The sequence below is a fragment of the Manacus candei genome, unplaced genomic scaffold (genome assembly GCF_025592945.1).
Source record: "Manacus candei isolate 608988 ecotype Guabito, Panama unplaced genomic scaffold, ASM2559294v1 h1tg000015l, whole genome shotgun sequence".
NCBI lineage: Eukaryota > Metazoa > Chordata > Aves > Passeriformes > Pipridae > Manacus > Manacus candei.
The window spans coordinates 23,313,519-23,334,714 of NW_026138063.1; the positions used below are offsets into that span (position 1 = coordinate 23,313,519).

At 45.3% G+C, this 21,196-nt stretch overlaps 1 protein-coding gene across 2 annotated transcripts in view; it reads left to right on the forward strand.

Annotated features, from left to right (window-relative positions):
* The window catches only part of UBXN7 (UBX domain protein 7), a 28,442-nt gene extending 9,196 nt beyond the window's left edge, over positions 1 to 19,246 (forward strand). For both annotated transcript variants that reach the window (XM_051782435.1, XM_051782436.1), the window contains exons 5-11: positions 1,632 to 1,744; positions 7,241 to 7,387; positions 7,803 to 7,893; positions 9,003 to 9,130; positions 9,527 to 9,920; positions 10,573 to 10,652; positions 13,905 to 19,246. In XM_051782435.1, coding sequence (XP_051638395.1) covers positions 1,632 to 1,744; positions 7,241 to 7,387; positions 7,803 to 7,893; positions 9,003 to 9,130; positions 9,527 to 9,920; positions 10,573 to 10,652; positions 13,905 to 14,066 — 1,115 coding nt within the window. In that variant the 3' untranslated portion in view covers positions 14,067 to 19,246. The remainder of the gene's footprint in view (positions 1 to 1,631; positions 1,745 to 7,240; positions 7,388 to 7,802; positions 7,894 to 9,002; positions 9,131 to 9,526; positions 9,921 to 10,572; positions 10,653 to 13,904) is intronic.
* The last annotated feature ends 1,950 nt before the right edge of the window (positions 19,247 to 21,196 follow it).

The window sequence follows — 21,196 nt, forward strand, 5'->3', positions numbered from 1 at the left end:
TAAGTTTCACAGAATATCACTGTGACAGCACAACAGCAGATATTTCCCAGCTGAGTTATGGCTGTTGTGCAGTTCTTGTTGCTGGTGTTGTTGGAGTATTCCAGAAGTGTAACTGTGGAATCGTTAAGGTTGGAAAAGCCCTCCAAGACCATCGAGTCCAAACATTCTCCCAGCACTGCCAAGGCCACCTACTAACCCATGTCCCCAAGTGCCACATCCACATGGCTTTTAAATCCCTCCAGGGATGGGGACTGCACCCCTGCCCTGGGCAGCTGTGCCAGGGCTGGACAGCCCTTTCTGTGAAGAAAGTTTCCCAAATATCCAATCTCAGCCTCCCCTGGTGCAGCCTGGGGCTGTTTCCTCTTGTCCTGTCCCTTGCTCCTGGGCTCCCACACAAGTGGGACCATGTTCCCACACAGGTGTGGGCTGCCAAACTGAAAATAAGTGTTGATAATTACTTTGTTTCCCCTGATAGGTTTGGTGAGAGTTTTGCAGTAATAATAAACTCATTAACTACAAAAATCACTGGCAGTTGTGTAAATGAAAATGCACCATTTACAGAATCACAATTTTTATTCTCACCATCTTCCAATCTGGTCTAGTGGAAGTGTCCCTACCCCTGGCAAGGTTTGGAGCTGGATGAGCTTTAAGGTCCCTTCCAACCCAAACCATTCTGGGATTCTACTCTAAGACATTAAAGATGCACAATATATAATTCATTGTGAGGGTTTATGGTGAAACATTGTCATGCTTTTTGGTAAAACTTTATAGATGAACATCCCTGTCTGTCTGTCTCTGGAAAAGCAGCCCTGGCCATGAAAGTCCAGTTTATTTCCTGTGTCCTAGACCTGTTCCACAGGGATACTTTATCCCCTCTGTGTCTGCTCAGACATGGTTTGTACACTTTGGCCCATTGGCATCTCCTTCCACACTGGAAGATTTTTGGTCCTGGGATAGTTATTGCCCATTTCAGATGACTTGGTTCAACAAAATACATTGTGTATCTGCTGTGTACATGTGTATCTTTATTGTACATGATCAGGTCTGTGTAGGAAATATGTTCTGTGTTATTTTGGGTGGAACTGATGCAGTTAAAAGACACATTCAAAGTGTGATACTTGGGAATAAACAAGGCTGAAAACCTGTTCACCCAAGACAGTGGTACCTTGAGCTGATTGTGGGAAGATTTGATATTAAATATAAACATCCAAAGAGATTTCCCCATATAAACTTAATCTGTTTGGATTTTCTTTTCTGTGGGATTGCCCCACAGTCAAGTAATGGAAACACTACGGTAGAAATATTACATTGCTACAATCTAGCTCAGTTTCCCCTTTTAAAGCATCACTGGGGACAAGTCATGGCTTCTTTTGACTTATTTGTTTTCAAATACTGGTATATGACCCCCCTCTGCTGATACTCAGGTTTATTAAGATGTTTTTTAAGAGTTAAAGTCAGAGAAAGCTGAGACAGGTGGGATTCTGCCCTTACATACCAGCTGATCTTGTTTGGTGGGGTCTAACCCTGCGCCTAGCGCTGAAGTTTTGTGCTTGAGCGTTCAGCCAACCATAAATCCCCCCTGTGAGTGTCCTTTGTCTAACCCAGCCTCCTTTCCTCTTGGGGCGGTGCAGTTCGGCAGGAGCAGGAGCTCCGGAACGGAGGGGCCGTGGACAAGAAGCTCACGACGCTGGCAGATCTCTTCAGGCCTCCCATTGACCTGATGCACAAGGGCAGCTTTGAAACGGTGAGGGCTGAGAGGGGGGGGTGCAGCTCCTCTGTGTCAGGCTGCTGGCATGGGGGGATCCGTGGCTGGAGGGTCAGGAGGTTGCAAAAGACTGCGCAGTGATAAATATTTGGTGAACTGTGCATGGGAACGTTGGTGACATTGAAGAACTTCACTAGTGGTGGTATCACCTTGGAGGGGCCACCAAGTCCAGCAGGAGTTGATGATGACCATGTAGAGCCCACTGCTTATGTTTCAATATCAGTGTGGCAAATCACACCTGGTGAAGGACTTTGGTGAGCAAGGGATCAGAACTTCCATCAGAATGGAAAAATTGAATCCCTTGGAGTATCTCCCTATGGCACGATACAGAAAAAGCTGGAGGAGGATAGGTGAGGAAGGACTTCACAAGGGGCAGGGTAGTTTGGAGCACAGCCCTGCTGAGAAGCTCAGGTGGAGTTAACACAGCTGAGTGGTTTTTGATACCTGAGCTACTAAAAGTATTTGAGTGTGGCTTTGCCATGAAACCACAGCTTTATCTTCAGTAGAGGCCCTGCTCATGTATAAAATGGGTGTCTTTTGCATCTGGTAGTGATGGGAAAAGTATCCCAGAGATACAGGGGACTTGGCTTTCAGTAATTTCAGGTGTCACCTTTCTTGCCTGTGTAGGCACGTGTGGATCTCATCCTAAGTTGTTATGATGTGGATCAGCAACGTAACTAATGATTAGAGAATATGGAGATTGGTATATGTTTTCATTTTTTGAGCCCATAATTTCCAGATATCCTTCAGAAGTTGCAGTTACTACTGAACTTCCTCCTGGTCATCTTTGAATAGCTGAGATTGATGATGGTAATGATTATTATTATAATATTATTTAATGAGAATGCAAAGTAATGATCAAATGGTTCAGTACAGATGTTGGAGAACTGACTGCAGGAGCTGAACAAAAAATATTATTTACCTTGTTTTCATATGTGCCTCTGCTGCTGTGCACAAATACTAGAGCACTGCTGGAGAACTTCTGATGAAACACTATGTGCCTTTATTGAGTCTCCAGCTCTCATCCTGTTACCCTCATCTCTTTTTGTGCTTCCCAAATCACCAGGGATCAGTTGCTTTGTCACTAATTCTCCTGTTCTGAGGTGCCCTCCATCTGTTTAATCTTCTAACAAAATTCCAGGTGTGAAGGGATGCTGGCAGAGAACAGCAGTGTCTACCTTGGGAAGGAGTTTGGAAGCAGAGGAGCAGCCTGAAGCACTTGGTGCTCAGATGTCCCTGTGATCTGTGGTTTAGGGTTTTCCTCAAATGAAGGTGTGTCAGGTCTTCCAGCTGGTGATACCTCCTGGGCCGGGGGTTCAGAGCTGCTGCTGAAGCCACCAAACACATGGTTAAAGGCAGCAGTAATGGGAATTCACATGGAAACAACCAGTGCTGCTCCAGGACAATCAGGGAGTACCCTCTGAGCTCCTTGTGAGCCCTCTGTGGAATTTGAGATGTGGGCTGGTCCTTTCTCAGGTCTTGTTGAAAACACATCAAGACTTTAGCAATGTTAATTGTGGCATCTATCACAGTCAAAAGTAGTTTCAGAGAGTGAAACAACTGATTGATGGATTTGTTTGTCCTAAAGTCTCTGCATTCTGATTCACTCTTGAAACTTAAAGAAAAAGGAAGGGTGGGCTGGGAGTGGGGAAGGGGGTTGTATATACTCACCTTGTTCTGTGCAGGAGCTCCTCTCTAAAGACATGTGCACTTTCTGGTGTGTGTTCTTGTACAGTTCCTTGTCCCATGGGATACCCTTCATTTCACTCTGACGCTCCTCAGCTTCATTGCAATAAAACTCTTTGTCTTCTCAATGTGTCGCCCGCTTGCATTTTACCTTTTTGGACTACAGACTGCTCTGCTGCTTCAGTCTGGGGCAGTGTGGGGCCTCAGTGACCAGAGTCTCTCAAAATTCATCTCTAGCAAGCTGCTCTTGGCTTCTCCCTTCTCTGTACGCTGAGAGAAACATATATAAACCAAAGGATAAATCAGAGATACTCATCACATTCCAGAGTGCCAAAAAACTAAATACTGTCATTTTGATGCTCTTGTAGTTCAGTTTTAATGTAAGTGGGGTTTCCTTACCATGGTTGGTGTGTGGTGTGTTCCAGCCTGTGGAGGGCTGTGCAGGAATGCTCAGCCAGGCTTGAGCCATGTGCATTTATCATGGAATCATTTAGGATTTAGGACTTCATTCAAACCTGGCAGGAGTGGTGGCATCTGGTCTTATTAATGCTTTCACGTATCTTTGTTGCTCGTGGTCTGTTGCTCCTCTTTGGGTTTTTGTTGTCAGTAAGGTCCAAAAAGTTGCCATTTCATTTTCATTTTTTCAGTAATACAAGCTTTAGGAGTAGGTGAGATTAACTTCCACTGAAGAAAAAAATTCAAACTTTGAATGACATTGGGTTTTTTTTTAACTTGCTGTATGTGAAGATGCCTTGTGCTTCACATGCAGAACAACTTATGATCACAGTACTTGTAAAGTGTGTGATTAACTAAACTAAACAGAGTTCTCTCCTTAGTGTGGAATCTGCTGGGAATAATTCACCTGAGCACAATAAATAAATTGCACCCCAAAAATGCTTGGTAGAGAACAGTGGTTTAGTTCTCATCTCAGACTGCTTTCAAGAACTGCAGGTGTTCTCCCTTCGTGCATGTGACGTGAGAGATGATTTAATTTGGGGGCTACACACTGAATTGCCTTAGTTTACCTTTCTTGTTGAGGGAGGGGGTGGTTCTGGTGTGTGCAGTTCTGTGTTTAACACTCATTAGGGATTCATTGAAGTGACTGGATGTCACGGTGCAGAGCTTCGAGTCTGTCTGTGTGATTTTTCTGCCCATTTTACAAGTCAAGCCTTTTCTAGCTGCTCCCTGCTTCACAGCTGAGACTGATTTTTTTTTTTTTTTAATTGTTGCTACTTAACAAACAGCAATGATTTGGAAGCTGATCTGGTCACTGTGTTCTAGTGGTGCATAAGGTGCTTCTGTCCTGGTTTGGGTCAGCATGGCCTGCAGTTACAGCTGTGGCACAGGAGTGGCTGCTTGGAGAAAGGATCTGTGCCCTGCCCCAGGCAGGAGGTGTAAGTGTGGCACAAACAGGAGATTTCTTGTTGGATGATCTGCTCTGACTCTCTGTCACCTGTTATCTTCCACCCTGAATCACAGAGATGTCCAGAGGGTCACAAGATGCTTGGCTCCACTTCCTTCTTCTCCCTGCTGACTGGAAGGAGGATTGCATTTCCACAAAGCTGAGCCACCCCAACAGTTTTAAACCATATATGTTCAGAGAAGTCAAATGAGAAGAAAACTTGTTATTTTTACTATTGCAAGAGCCAGAGGTTGTGCAGTGAGATCCAGCACTGGGTGTAAAACAAGACTTGTTTCACAGATGGTCTGACCAGTTTGCTGCTCTAAGTTGTAGTGATGAAAAATGTGGCTGGGAAAGGGTAAAGGCAGACTTAGGACAGATTGGGGTGGTTTGGTTTGGTTTTTGCATCTGAGTTCCACTGGCTCTGCTCTCAGAGTGGCTGTTCTGTAGTGCCCTGTCTGTGGGCTCTCTGAGTGCCTGGTCCTGGCCTTTGTCCATCGAAGGGGGAGGAGAATGGGGGGCAGTTGGGGATGGAAACAGTGGATCTAAATCCATCAGGCAGCTTTTGGGATACACAAGGCAGCTCTTGAGCCTTGTTCTTTTGTCACTTACCAAATGACCCACCTATATAATCTCCAAACCCTCAGCATTTCTTCCCCCCACACTCTTCTCCTTCCACCCCCTCTGAAGAATCCCAGGAGCAGTGTAAGAACAGAGCTGTGGGTGTGAGATAGCAGCAGTTTAACTGTGTCCTTTTAAATGGTAAATCTGAAGCCTGTTTTTGGAAGAAAGTTCAAAGTAGTTTCAAATGCTCTACCTGCTCTACAGGTGAAAACTCATCTTTGCAAATGTTCTGTGTGGAATTTCCTGCTTCCATCCTTCAAAGGACTTTTAGCTGGACAGAGGAGAGGTAGAGCAAGAGGTTTTCATTAATATTGAAAAGTATACAAAGTGCAGAAGAGCGAGATGCACTTTTCAGCTTTCTAATTATATATTTTTGAGTTTGTTCTTTTAATCCAATACAGATTAGATTAGGACACAGGACCAAGGCAATCCAATTGACTCAAGTAACACAAGGATTTTTGTTCCCTATATATTTGGGCACTACCTCTAGGCCTTGTCTTAAACTGATTTCCTAGATTAAATTCTCAAAACCCACAGTTAGCTCAAAACAAGTCTTAAATAAAAGCATGATGACTGTATTTATGACCCTTACCAGTTACTTAAATGTCACCTGCCCCATTTTTCTCACCTGGTGACCTGGTGGATTCTGGCAGTGTGATATTAGTGGTAAGTAGTCAGTGGGAGGCCCCTTTTGAGAACAGGACTGTTCCATGCTTCTACATTCATTTTTTTGGATTTTGTTGGCTGAGGTTCTTGCCTTGGTGAAGCTGAGTGTGTGGGGTTCACATGTCTGTCTGTCACGCAGTGGACAGGCTGACTGTTCCAAGCTACACTGGCTAAAATTCATTTCAAAAGTAAAAACTTTGGTTTGGGGAACACAGTAGTGCCCAAAACAGCAAAATCTTGCATAACATCCTGATTCCTCTGAATTTTTTTTCTTTTGAATTCCTTGACAGCACATTACCAGCAGGATGGTGAACATAACTTAAAAATATATATTTTTGAAAGCAAAGGGAGTTCCTATGCCAATTCCAGTCTTTCCAGGTGGTAAGAGCATTCCTGCTGTTGATCTAGCCCTCTTTTTTTCAACAGGTATGACAGTTCAGCGATCAGAATTACATTCTTGATCAAACTCCTACCATTAACCAGGCAATCAGACAGTGCCAGCTTTGTGACTCAAACCAGTAAGATTTCTTCCTGCGCCTTCTTGTCTTCCTCCCCACTTGCAGTCTGGATAAGGAGCATCAAAAAAGGATGCCTAATTGGGCAGTTGGACAGTCATGGAGTAACTCAAAACTGGGAGAGGAAAAAGAAAACAGCAAAGTGGTCCTGTTGAATTAATGAAAGTCCTCTGTCAATTATGCAGCCTATTTAACTAGATGATCCACGGGTTTATCTTTAGACTGAGCAGGTCTTTGTTGTCAGACCAGTGTGACTGACTACACTTTTTCCTGAATAAATACTTTATTCAGCATCGCCATGTGTGTCCCCCCTCTGAGTTGCTTTTCCCACCCTGTGCTTGGCTTGTTGAAAATCCAGCAGCTCTGTTCATCGATGTGATTCTGTAATTCAGCCAGGCTCATTTAAAGCAGATCCTTCAGCCCTGCCTCCTGTCTTGTGGATGCCTTCTCACTAGCTCTGTCCATCTTCCTCACTGGGAAGGGTTTTGGTGGAAGGTCTGGCAGTTTTAGAAGCCATCTCTGATCGTTGGTGGTGTCTGGCTCTTCAGTCTGATCTCACAAAGCTTTCCTCTCTGCTTCCAGGCCAAGGAGTGTGGTCAGATGCAGAACAAGTGGCTCATGATAAACATTCAGAACGTGCAAGACTTTGCCTGCCAGTGTCTCAACCGCGATGTCTGGAGCAACGAGGCCGTGAAGAACATCATCCGGGACCACTTCATTTTTTGGCAGGTGAGGAATGGAATGGGGCTGGATCTGTGAGTGACTTGGGGCCTTGGTAGATGGAACAGTAAAAAAAAAAATAAAAAGGACTTATTTGAATGCAATGGCATAATGGAGTTCTCTTGAACTTGCAGAGATGATGTGTGTCATGGAGTGTGTGTAGTTTATGGACGTAGATGTAATTCAGGGATATGCATTTGAATGCATAAACTGCCTTTCACCTGTGCAGTCGAGGTGTTGCCACGTAGCTTCTAATACATGGAGAGGTGGAGGCACATTTTCAGCTTGTCACAGTTGCTGAGAACTGTTTGTACCTTTTGTAGTTTATACTGTAAAACAAGAGAAAAACTTGGTGCATTTTCAAGGCACAGTTTGTTTGTGTTCCCTCTCCAGCCACTGATTTGCCCAACGTGGTGTTTTGCAGGTGTACCACGACAGCGAGGAAGGACAGCGGTACATCCAGTTCTATAAATTAGCAGACTTCCCTTATGTCTCCATCCTGGATCCCAGGACAGGTAAGGCATGTCACAGTTGGTTACCTGGAGTTATTATCCCATGGGGAGGACTGGCAGTTGCAGGCTGGAATACCTTCCACTGCAGTGGAAGATTCTTCTTCGGCTGAAGAATCTCTACGAGACCTTGTTGTCGCTGAAGCAGTGACACAGTTCTGGAGGAACTAAGGGAATAAAACACCCCAAACCTGCAGAAATCTCGTGTATTTGAAGCTTAGCAAGTACTTTGCTTAGGAGGTGAAAATAGTTCCACCTGGTGGCAAAACTCTGAATTTAATTCTTTTTTTTTTAACTCTCCTTTTAAAAGCTTCTTGAAATCATATGATGAATAAGCCACAATATTTGTAAGCACTACATGAATCGGCTTCCTGCTCCTTCCACACTATTTTTGTGAGGCTCAGTGGTGACTTTTTAAAATGCATCTTAATTCTGAAATGCTGTTTTGGCTTCAGGTTTGTTGTTTGGGGGGTTTTTTGTTTGTTTGTTTGCAGTTTTTACCTGAACAGTCAGACTTCTGCCTCTCCCTCTAGTTCTTTCAAAAGTTTTACTTTTTCTTTTGTATCCCAGCACCTTCTTTTATCATCATATAATGCAGCTGTCAGGTCATATAATGCTTGTCTGGTCTCCTTCTTCTAAGGACTGAAGTAATAATGTCTGTGATCAAAGCTGAGATTTCTTCGTGTTTGATTTAAACCAGCCAAAAATATATATATTTTTTTAATGTTGCAACTGAAGTTAGGATACTCTTCTTACCACTTTACTTCTGGGAACAAATGCTGTTTGCCAAGGGTTGGAATCAATTTAGCAAGAATGTAGAAGTACTTCTTCATAAACCAAGTGGTTTGGTGTTTATTCATTTTGAAGACAAATTCATCATTCTGTGCTCATTTTCCTGTAGGTATAAAGAAAAGAAGGAAATAAACTGAGTCTGTATTTGTGTCTGTCCCTTTTCAAGGGAGTGGAAGGAGGAAGCTCCATAATTATCAGGTGGTAGCCTGTGGGAAGCTGCAGTTCCACAAATGCGGACTCTTGCAGCAGTGAGTTGGTGTGTTTGACCACTGGACTGCAATTTTTTGCTGAAATGATGTTTCATGATGCCGTTTGTTCCCCAGGCCAGAAGCTCGTGGAGTGGCACCAGCTGGATGTGACTTCTTTCCTGGACCAAGTGACTGGGTTCCTGAGTGAGCATGGCCAGCTGGACGGGCATTCCACCAGCCCTCCCCAGAAATGCTCTCGCTCGGTGAGTATGAGGCCCTTTGGCAGGACTGGAGGCACCTGAAAGAGCACTCTGGCCTGTCTTTATCCAGCTCCACTGATTTCCCAGACAGACTCCCAGAGTTAGTGCAAGGGCATGCAAAAATACAGGGAATGCCTTCTCCCAGGATCGCCGTTTTGTTGTGCAGTGCGTGCTTTCAGCATTTGGTTTGGATTTAACAGCGTGTGTGAGAGGAAAATGGATTACTCCATGCAGAACTCCAAGGAGAAGCCATTAACTAATAATAGCATGACTAGCTTTCCCTGCTGTTTCTTCCTGACAGGTTTAGTAGCTTCCCTTTGGAAGACTGATGCCCTTTTGATTTTCAGTGCATATTTAAGAGCGGTCCTGATGTATTTGTGTCGTGCCTGCGTTCCACAGGAGAGTCTCATTGATGCCAGTGAGGACAGCCAGCTGGAAGCTGCCATCAGAGCCTCCCTGCAGGAGACACATTTTGATTCCTCGCAGGCCAAGCAGGAGAGTCGGTCGGATGAGGAGTCGGAGTCAGAGCTTTTTTCTGGAAGCGAGGAGTTTATTTCAGTCTGCGGCTCTGAGGAGGAGGAGGAATCGGAGATTCCTGCCAAGCTGAGGAAGTCTCCACACAAGGACTTGGGGTACAAAAAAGAGGAGAGCCGGAGGCCTCAGCCTGAGGCCCCTGCAAGGACTGAGCCTGGGACGACATCCAACCACAGAGTTGTGCCCTGCATCGACGCGGGGACGCCGGAGGAGTCACCGGACAAGCCTGAGAGTGCGTTTCGGGGCCTGGATGTGAATGGTAAGTTAAAGCTTTTTATCATGACCTGGCTTTTGCTGTGGGTTTTTTTTTTCTCTGAAACTGTTTATACTCTGCCAGGCATGGTTTCATCCCTGGTTTTTAAAAAGCTGAATCTCTTCTGATTTACTGACTTCTTGCCACCAGACAGTGATTCCCCGTGGCAGCAGCACCACTTTGGCTCAGCCTACAGAGTCCAGTTAGCCATAGTGTCACAGAACCTCCTGAGCTGGGAGGGACCCATAAGGATCATCAAGTCCAACTCCAGGCCCTGCACAGGACACCCCGACAGTCCCACCCTGTCCCTGAGAGTGTTGTCCAAACACTCCTTGGGCTCTGGCAGGGTTGGTGCTGTGACCAAGTCCCTGAGCTCAGGTTTCTTACTTTGAGACCTTGCCCAGGAGTAAAGCACACACTGGTGTAATGCAGGTGCAGCGTGCTCTGGGCACACTGACTGGTTCCAGTCACCACCTTTTTGGAAGAGTCCTGAGTTTGAAGGGTGTATTTTAAGTACCTGTGGCAGAAATACATCTTCATAGACTGGAACCCTGTGTTTGTCTGCAGTCCCTAACCCTGCTGTGCTGTCGCACCTAAAATCTACGCAAGAACTCAACTCAAGTCCTGTTGTTAACTTGCAGTAACTTCCTTTGTGTAGGACCAAAGGCACAGCTGATGCTGAGGTATCCAGATGGAAAGAGGGAACAAGTTTCACTGCCCGAACAAGCTAAACTTCTGGTGAGTGGAGTTAATGGGAATCCTTGTTTGAGTAGAGGAGGGCTGAACCTGCAGAATTACTGTACCTCTGGCACTGCTGAAATCAGATCTAGTGGAAGAGGTCTGTCCAGGGAGTGCTTGCACTGTCCTTCTGTTGTGTTCCATGTCACTCCTCTCTGATCAGCAGACCCTGCTCACTCTGTGTGTTGCCATTGCTGCTTGGGTTCCCAGTACACTCCAGTGTCTTCTTTAATCCCCAAACTGCTCATTTCCATTCTGTGGTGGCTCTAAGTGGCTTCTGCATTAATGATTAATTACCATAAAACGCCCTCAGCTCACTCATTTGTTTCTAAATGGAAAAGTTTGGTTGGTAAAAGCAAAAGCAAAACTCTTCATTCTCATTCTCCATCACTCCCATCATACTTCCACCCTCCCTTCTGGGCATGGATGACACGGCAGACTTTGGAGGAAGTTCCCCCCAAACAAATTCATTACAATATTAATTTCAGTTTCACGGTGAATTCACAGTTTCAGCTGTGCTTTGGCCTCGCTTCCCTTGGAGAAGTCGATGTGGATGACATTTCCATCCAGATTTTGTGGGTGCTTGCCTGGAAGCAGTGTGCTGAGAGGTCACTGTGTTCCTGTTAGCCATGAGCTCTCAGGGCATGGTGACCAGTTAAGCTCATTTCTGTGTAATCAGCCTAATAGTCTTAGGGAAGGCAAAAGCACACCTCTTCAGAAGGATTTTGTGCAGATTTGGGAGAGAAGTGTCCTATCTCATACAGAAAATGAGGCTATCACCTAGTCTGCAGCGCTTTAGGAATGTACAGTGTCCTAAGCTCATGCTCTTAACTCTCCTGCTTGAAAATAAATGGGGGAAAAAAAAAGCTTAACTGCTTTTTGAAAGCAGCCTGCTAAGTAAATTTGTGTGTGTTATTAAACATGTAGCACTTTTGAACACTTAAGGGATTTATTTAGGCAGTACATAGGTGTGATACTGAGATATCCCCTGATAATCCTGCCTTCTGGTTTGACTCCTTTTATGGACTGTTGAAGTTAAAGGAAGTTTATCTCAGCATGTGATTTCCTTTCTACTCTACAGTCAGCAGAGGAATTGAGCTGAGTCAAGGTTTGTGGGTAAAGATATCTTTTGATTGCAGAGCTGAGCAGGCAGCTTGTGTGCTCACCTCATATGATCTTCTAAAGCCGTTTCAGTCAGATCAAGATTTGAGTTTCAGGTGTTTCTTTGTGAGCATCATTTCCATGATGATTTTTTCCATTTTAAAACTGACCAGAACTAGAAAAAGAAATTGTTTAAGGAGACAGTTGCACTTGAGGAGTTTTAACTGATGATACCCACCAGTACTGGCTGGTTTTAAAACTGTTTTATTTTTAATCATTGTGTTGTTATCAATCAAGTGTGGCTTCTTTACATGCTCTTGTTTCCAGGAGATGCTTATGCTTCCAGTATTACCATAATCCCATTTCCCCCCTTTTCACAGAAGCAGTTGTTCATTATGTACAAATTAAGTTGACTTTACTCTGTTCAGCAGCTCAGCTCCCCCTGAGTACCTTTTGTTTGCCAAGTGCTTCAGGTGTGCAGGAAAGACTGGCTTGTAAAGGGGACAGGGAGGGATATGGGCAGGAAACTTGGCTGAATATTTAAATCCAGTGGTTTGTAAAGGAATTTTGATCATCCTTGTTGCCTGAGAAGGAAGTCAGCCCATTTCCCTGCATTCCCCATCAGACACAGGCATTGTGATCTGCAAAGTCAGTTGGAGACCAGTCCTGGTAAAGGAGGAGGTTGGGGAACAGTCTCCTCCTGCCAAAGGCTTTGGATTTTGAGGAATTTGGGGGAAACCTCCATGCAGGTCCTTCCCTGTCTGTTCTGCACTCATCAAACCTTGGAAAAGTCCAGGTTGAGCAGAATCCCTGGAGATCACCTGCTCTAACCCCCTGTTGAAAGCAGGGCTGTAGATGAGCTTGTACAGGGCCCTCTCAAGCTGAGTCCAGAATAATTCCAGCAAGGGACATGGCACTATTTCTCTGGGAAGTTTACTCCAAAGTTTAATTTCTCTCATGATAAAGAATTCCTTTTTAATATCCAGATGAAATTGCCCCTGGGGCAGCTTGTGTGTGTTGTCTCTCCTCACTGTGCATCTCTGGGAAAGAAATGCCTCTGTCATTGTTATATTGGAACACTGTGATGATAATCCCACCAAAATCATACCAGTGACATCCTGGATCTCTAGGCAAGCAGCAAGCTTCCAAGAGTGGGTTAGGTCAGAGGTTGGGTCCTTCAGGAACCCCTTCCATCATAAAATCACAGAGTGGTTTGGGTTGGAAGGGACCTTAAAGCTCATCCATGGGCAGGAACACCTTCCACTAGACCAGGTTGTTCCAAGCCCTGTCCAACCTGGCCTTGAACACTTCCAGAGATCAAGAGTCCAAAACCTCTCTGGGTAACCTGTTCCAGAAGAGTGCTGCAGGCTGCTGGAATTTACTGGCATAAGTTATCCACCAAAACTATGTAACAGTAGTGTTGAAACTCCCCCTGTTTTTTCACACTTTCTATTTTATTGCATACAAGACATTTGTCTTTTTTCCCCCCTCTTAAAAAAGCTTCAGCTTTCCATTCTGCCTGTGTCTTGCTCTGTTGCAGTATCCCCTTTTCTTCTTCCCGTCTCTACTTCTCTATTCCTAATTTTTGCTCTTATCTGCCGTATTTCCTGATGAACTTGGGAAATTTCTCTTATCACAGCAAGGACATAAGCTCTTCCTGAAGCCTCTGCTTGTTGGATTGTGAGGCTGATACCCCTTCATCCCAATGCCCTCTGTATCCTGTCCCAGTTACCACTGTAGGCAGAGAAGTCAGTGAGTTGAAAAGAGCTTTAAAAACACAAGTCAAACAACCCCAAACCCTCCTGCTTCTTGAAGGCAAGAAAAAAAATAATGAGTAAAAGTACTGCATTTATTTTGGCCAGTGCTACCTCACAAAAAATGCTTCTTTGGTAGCATTTAGGTTTAGGATAAGGATTAATATCTGATAAACAAGTGAGGAGGCTTTTATTTGGGGGCATTTAAGGCTTTTTTTTTCAGATTTTATTTCAATTTTTTCCCAATTTTTTTCCACTTTTCCAAATTTTTATTTTATTTGCAAATTTTAATTTTTTTATTTCTTGCATTAATGTCCTATTATGTATAGTTTATCCTACATGTATTAGGTTCCTCTTTTGGATTCTGTGACACTCCTTTGCCTTTCTTTCTCTCCAGGCCCTCGTGAAACACGTCCAGTCCAAAGGATACCCCAACGAACGCTTTGAACTGCTCACCAACTTCCCCCGGAGGAAACTCTCCCACCTGGACTATGAGATCACGTTACAGGAGGCAGGCCTGTGTCCTCAAGAGACTGTCTTTGTGCAGGAAAGGAATTAGCACTGTGGCCTGAGTTCTCCCAGCCTTCCTCCCCTCTTCCCTTTGCCTGGAACACCGACTTGTTAAATATGCAGTTAAGGGTCATAGGATTGCAGTGCTGGAATCAGACAGGCAGCTGACTGGCCCTTCCCTCTCTTCCTCTCTCTTCCTCCCTTCTCCTCTCTCTTCCTCCCTTCTCCTGCTCTACTGACCAAATGAGAGTGCTCAGAGTTTTATTTTCTTTCTCAGCTGCAGAGAGCGTTGGGAGGAACACCTTCCCTCTGCTTCCCTGGGATAAAGTGATCGGTGATCGGTGTGTCCGGCGTGCTGAAGCTTGGAGTGGCCATAATACACAAACCCTTCTCGCTGCTATTCTTAAATCTGTTTTGTTTAATTTATTTTTGAAAAGAGTGTGTGATAAGGCACTGAGTCATCTCTCTAAGGAGAGAGCGTAATCTTCAGGACAGTCTTTCCTTTGTTTGGATTCCCTACATGAAAGGTGTCCATTAACCTTCCAGCCTTCTCAAGGGTTCACTTACCCAACACTCTGGTTTTGGGAAGGAGTTGGGTTGAGCTGTGGTAAAGTACTCTGCCCCCATCTAATTTAAAAACTAGGTTGACTTCATGTTTTCCTCCTGCTTTAAACTGCCAGTGGACATAGTAAAAAAACCAACCAACCCCCCCAAAAAAGCCAGCTGTGCTCTATTTGGGATTGACTGCTTGGCCCAGAGGGAAAGCTGTGTGTCCACTGCTGGAGCAGAACTGACTCCTTTGTGGGAGTGGGTGGGTTTTCCAGGTTCTCTTCCCAACATCCTCAAAGTGTCTTCTTACTTGCTCTCAGGATTTTGCAAATGATTACAGAAGGTGATACTGTGGAGATCTTGGACTCTGAAAACACCTACCACAGACTTGACAGTTAGTTGGCTTTTTTTTTCCTTGGCACAGTGTCTTGGTTGGTTTTCCCAGGACTGACTGGCACAAATTAATGCTTCAGAAAAAGCTTCCCAGCCTGGTGGCTTGAACTCTCTGTGATGATTTTTATTCTATTGCCATGTTCATCTACTGTCACTTACCTCTAAGGCTGGGGGGCTACATGGGAAAGCTGCTCCTTTGTTTAGGCTTTCCTTTCAGCTCTGGAGGTTGGCACCAGAAGTCAGTGCCCTGTTTTTCCTCCAGTGTCTTCTGTAGACGTGGAGCTGTCGATCAGTTGGTGTTTCAGGAGTTAACCAGCACAGCCATCAGGGTGGTTGGTGAATTTGCCTGTTTACAACTAAAAACTCAGTTTGATGTCCTCTTCCTCAGTGAGGAGAAGGGCAGCTGGGACCTGCCATAACTGCTGACTTCTTCTGCCACTCTCAGATGATTGTACATGTTAAAGACTTCAGTAGTCAGAAATCTACCATGTTCAAACTTTTTTCAAGATATTTTGCCTTTAGTTTCATACTAGCCTGGATACTTAGGAGCCTTTAAATGTGAGGAATCACAGAAAATGCCTTGTGTTCCCCAGAAGGATTTGAGCTCACGGCTGTCTTCTGCTCATAATTGGGTTTGACATGTAATCATGCAGTTGTATAAATTGATTTCCCTTCTGCACGAACACTGGCTGCATTCTACTGCAGGATGTAGTGTCAGGAAAGCAAAATCTGACCACAGTTTCCTGATCAGTATCACCAGATGGCATTTTGGTTTGTAAAGACACCCTGTCATGGAAGCAGCTCCCAGTGTGGGACAGTGAGGTGCCAGGGCAGCAGAGGAGAAGGGCGGTTGTGTTTGGCCTGTGAAGCAGCAGTGGCACCTCTGGACTGAAGGATCCCTTAGTTTCTGGGATATCCAGGTCCATAACTTGTGTTTCCATGTAGATCTAGTGCTTCCTGAAGCAGCTGTGTAGTTGGAATAATTCAGTGTTTGCTGCTCCTCCATGGTCAGCCCCAGGCAGGTGAAGGCAGGCTGCCAACAGGAGGCAGAACCCAACAGGTGTAGAGTGACAGCCCCTCGTGTCCCTTGGGCAGTGGGAGCACAGGGACCTTCCCTGCTCTCCTGCCCATGCACCCTTGGTGGTTCCAGGGTCCTCTCTGCACTGTGGCTGCTTGGCTGTGTTGGCTGGTGGAGGCCTAGCTCAGTTTGGACAGGCCTGGCTTTGTATCCCCTCTGGGAATGTTGTCCCACAGCAGCTTTCCTGCAGTTAGATGTGCAGAATTGACTCTGCCCTCTCACTCCCAGGTCTGGTTTATGGGCAGCTTCTCTCCCCCAGCCCCTCCCTGGTGTGTACTCACCTACTCACTGGGCTGTGAGCTCTGTGAGGACACCAGGAGTTGCTCTAGCAGGGAAAGAAGAACATGAAGTTGAAGATTTACAATGAAAGTGGGATGTTTCTCCCATCTTTTGGTTTCTAGTAGTTTGTTCTGTTCCGAGAAATCATGATCCTGGCTTGTTGTTGTTGTTGGTTTCTGTGGCACAATGTGTTTTTTCTATCAGTTTTCTTTTGCTTTGCTTCGAGAGCAAGAGACAGAGAAAAGAATGTTTAGGGAATGTGTGTCCCTACACGTGGCTCTTTTCTCCCTTCATTCCTCTCCCCTCTCTCCCTTCTTCCCAACCCAAATAACACCCAGTGCTGTGGCACACATGTCAGTCAGCTGTGCTGTGGGGGCTGAAAGCTGTTAAAAACCAGCACCAGCCAGGACACAACCCCTTCAGATCTTCATTCCCGTTGAAGCCCTTGGGAGGACGTGTTTTGCTGTCCTGAGGAATGGGGGTGAGAACATGAACCAAGCTGTAGCTGGGACAGCAGCAAAGGTGAGGGCTGGTTGGACACTATTCAAAGAGCCTTTGCAACAGTCACTTCTGGATGTGAAATCTGCAGCTCAAACTGCCCTTGGCAGGTTGGAAAAAATGCGCTAGGTCTGGTTGTGAAATAAGATGTTGACATACAAAGGACAAAGGAAACAAATCCTTTAATGGCTGTGGTTTGTGGCTTCAGGTGGGTGTTGCTTGGTCAGAATTTGCATGTGGTGTTGCGAGGGCTGGGTTTGGAGGAGCAGCAGTGCATGTAGGCAGTGGAGGCTTTTCTGGGCAGAGAACTCATCAGGGCTATTTCCTCTGCCTGTGCTCTTCACCCCACAGGGCTTCATTTTGGGATTTGATGTCCAATAGTCCCAGTCACAGCCTGGATTCACAAACAGAAAGTGAAATGAGCACTGGCTTTCCCTACCAGGTGCTGCTGACACATTTACTTCCTACTTGTGATCCTTCAGAGGCCCCCAGAAGGATTTTGGATCTTCCTGATGCCACATGCTCTTAAGTCAAGCTGATTGACCAGTTTCAGCCTCACAGCATGATGTCAAAAGGGCAGGTGAAGGCTGTGCCAAACATTTCTGGTCATACTTGGGTTATTTTTGTTAGGCTTTGAATTAAGGTCTGTGATTTTTACAATTTCTGACATTGAAGTGTGTTGCTTTTCCTGATAAATCAGCTCCATTAACACCACCAGTATTAAAGGAATGTCCAGTATGTGCACATAGCCTTGTAAGGTATAGTGGACTATAAAAGGCATTCAAAGGTACTGTTGTTCCTAAGGAGATTTAAACAAGAATTTTCCATCAGCTCCTCCCAGAGCTCCCTGACCTTTTGCCTCTCTGTTACGGGGAGGTGACACCTCTGCTCTGTCCAGCTTGTGTTTCACAAGGTCCACGTCCTTCAGAGCCATGTTTTCTAAAGATTACCAAATTTGTTCACTCACCTGCACCAGCTTCTGCAGCTTCCCCTTCTGCCAGTGCTGTGGTTTGTACCCTTGCAGAAACTGGGTTTAGTTCAGGTTTTAATAACTCCACCTCCCTGCTGAAGGGTCTCGAATTCCTGTTCCTCCCAGAGCACTGAGCTTGTTCATGGGGACTCGAGCAACAAGGGCTAAACTAAAACCAATATTCTTTTCTTCTGGGGGCAAAGCATCACTTGGGCTGTGTTTTGTCAGGTACCAAACACTGCAGAGATGCAGAAACGTGGTGTTTGTGGTTGTTTGTCTAAACCACATAAAACCAGATTATGAACATAGAGACCTGTGCAGGAGTGTCGGTGCAAGTGGAAAGATCTGTGTCATTTCAGGAACTTGTCACTTAATTTTTATTCCTTTTTGGTTTGTATTAAATGCCACTGCTTTCTTCTGGTTTAACCCCTTTTTGATCAAGTTGATAAAACAGGTGGTCTTGTATTCCAAGAGGAGAAGGGATGGCAGAGATGTGGTTCTGGTGGGGGAAGAGCAAAGTCGCTGTCCCATAAGAACTGGCTGTGCCTTGTCTGGCTGTTCTAATAGATTCAGATCCAGCCTCTGCTCTCCCTCACCCTTTCTATTTATTTATTTTAACAAATTATGTTCTACAAACCGAACAGCTCCTGTTTCAAAGACAAAGCAAACTGACCTTGAGCCCTGTGTTGGCCATCTGGGTTGCTGGAAGTGCCCATGGGTGTGTTTGGATTTGGAGCTGGGAAGGTTAATGGATGCCCTTTCTACCATGACTTTTATTCCTGTCTCCTCTTGTCCCTGAGATGCTTGGTGTCTGTCCACTCCCAATAAATAGAGCCATATGTACATACACACACGTGTTCTTAGTCGGAGAGCGCAGCACTCAGCACCGGTGCCTCAGCCTGCCTTGGGATTATCCAGGGTTTTCCATGGGTACCTTGTGAGTGATGGCAGAAATCCAGGACTTGGTCACTGGCTTTAGTTGCTGTGAGTGTCTGCAGTACAGAGAAAAGTCATTGTGTAACTGCTTGTGAAATGATGCTGAGATTTAAGGCACGGGAGGATCCAGGAACTGTCTGCAGAGCAGGGGACGAGGTGCTATTTTATAGACCAGATTTATATGAAGAACCTCTGGGTAAAACTCAGCTCAGAGACGTGGTGCCTCATCACAGACACCACACTCTAGGACAGATGATTTTTTTTTTTAAATGAGGCTGTTTCCTCGAACTGGGGAACGTCCAGTTTGAAGTTACAACTTTTTACAACGGTCGCTTTCTTCTTCAGTGATGTCGAACTTCACGTGGGAGGAGGGAGAGGATTCATTTGGAAGATTTCAGCTCACTGTGCTGGGAGGGACCAAACTCAAGGAAACCTCTGATCTATATACACAACTGCTGCATTTTTTATAAATATATGTAAATGTCCTATTGTAATATTTGATCCTGGAAATAAAACAAACTGTTTTCAGTAGCTTTCTTCAGGTCTTGGTTTTTCGGTTTTGGGGTTTATTTGTTGGTTTAGTTGTAATGAAAGTCTGTCCTTGTTTTACATGTGAAGTTCCAACTGTTGACAACAAGTGCACTGCTTGCTCAGCCCAAGAAAACTTCAGCCCATTCTAGAGGGTACAAAATCTTGAAGTGAGACAAACTTTTGGGACCTTGATGGGAAAAACACCCTTATGAAAATGAATAAAAAGAGGCAGGAATAGGATTTTCCATTGGAAGAGCAGAGGAAATGGGGCTTTCTGTTCTGACCTGTCAGTGTCCTCCTGGTACAGTTGTTGTCAAGGCAGAGCCTCTGCTTTCTGCAGTTGTTGTGGGGCTTCTTGGGATGTTCTGTTGTGGCCTCACGTGAAATGTCGATGAGCAGAGGCCCTTCTGGACAAGAACTTGGCAGGTACAGTGGGGTAACAATAATTAAGAAATTAATTTTGGGTCATGCTCGTGTTCCTGACTGTAGGTAGGTCTCCACTGAAACAGTGACCTCAGCCATTGCCATGGTCTTGCCCTGTTTGAAGCTGGAAAACACCTTTACCTCTTCCTGCAGCTTAGGAAGAAAATATTTCCCATTCCTACTGGCGTGGAAATCTTTTTTTCATTTGCAGGTCAAGGAACTACAGGGACACCTCAAACTCAAGATACTTCTTTGGTTTAATTAATTTATTTTTCCTTTCTGCAGGCTTCTTCAGATTTTTAACGGGATTGGTTTATCTGAAGTATTAATTCAGGTGACAAGGGCACTAAAGCAAATCCTGTCCAGCAGCATCGTGTTGGTATTTCCTCAGGCAGTTCTAGCCACAGACTCCCTGCAGGGCTTGTCCAAGGGGATTTTGGAGGAGTCGTGGCTGACTTGTGGCAGAAATGGATTTGCAGATTCCACAAATAGATTTGCAGAGAGGAGCAGGAAGGACCACTGCGCTGAGCATCCTCTGGCCAGGACCGAGGTGGAGGCTGGTTTGGCACAGAAGGGTTTCATCTCAACACTTCCAAGTCAGCTCAGCCTCTGGTCCTCCTTGAAGCCAAACCACACCTGAAACCCAACCTGTGGCATTTCCCCAGCCCCCAAGGAGTTTGGGCAAGGGGAGCAGGGAAGCAAAGAAGCTGTGAGAAGAAGTCAGAGAAGGACCTTGCTGAGCTGGAATTGCTTTTCGTGGGACCAGGTTTGGCTGTGCCATGAACTGGGTGGCCTGGCAGCAAATTCCTTGCCCATAATTGCTGTGCTGGTGCTTTCACAATGAAGCTCTCGTGTGAGAAAGGCAGGGGCACAGCCCCTCACGTGCTGGGCTAAAATTAGCCTTTTATTATTGTTGTTCTGGTTACTGTTCCGGGTACAAGGGGAAGAGCAGCAATCCCAGATTGTCCCTGCCGCCGCCCCGGCGCGGCGTGGCAGGAGGTTTCCTGTGGGAGGTGATGGAGTGGATCATGTGTGGGGCAGCGTGGGAAGCTCAGATCGCCGTGACGTAGGAAAGGCACAAGATGAGGTTGCAACACATTTTCTTCCAGGAGCAGAGGAAAGCTTCCCCTCTTTCTAAGTAAGAAAAGAGAGGAAGGAGAAATTGGATTATTCTCGGCACTTTGCTGTCCTGCATGTTTTGCCTTTGCTGTTGTCTGCCTTTTAGAGACCAATTTGTCTTATTTAGGAATAAAACAGAAATTTATGTGCTGCTGCAGACTCTGATTTTTCCTTTCAGAGGAGCTGTTGGATAATCTGCTCCTCTCATTTTTCCTAGAGGAACAGAATTGTCTGATGTGACCTGGCCTCACCCATTCATGTTTTCCCATGTGACTCTTGAGGGCTCCAACTCCACCTTCTATTTCTTCCTGTCTGGGAGCACAATTTATATCCTCGACTCATTGATTTGAAAGCAGGAAAAGCCACTTTGAAACAAATCAGCAAAGGGGTGTGGGTCACCCTG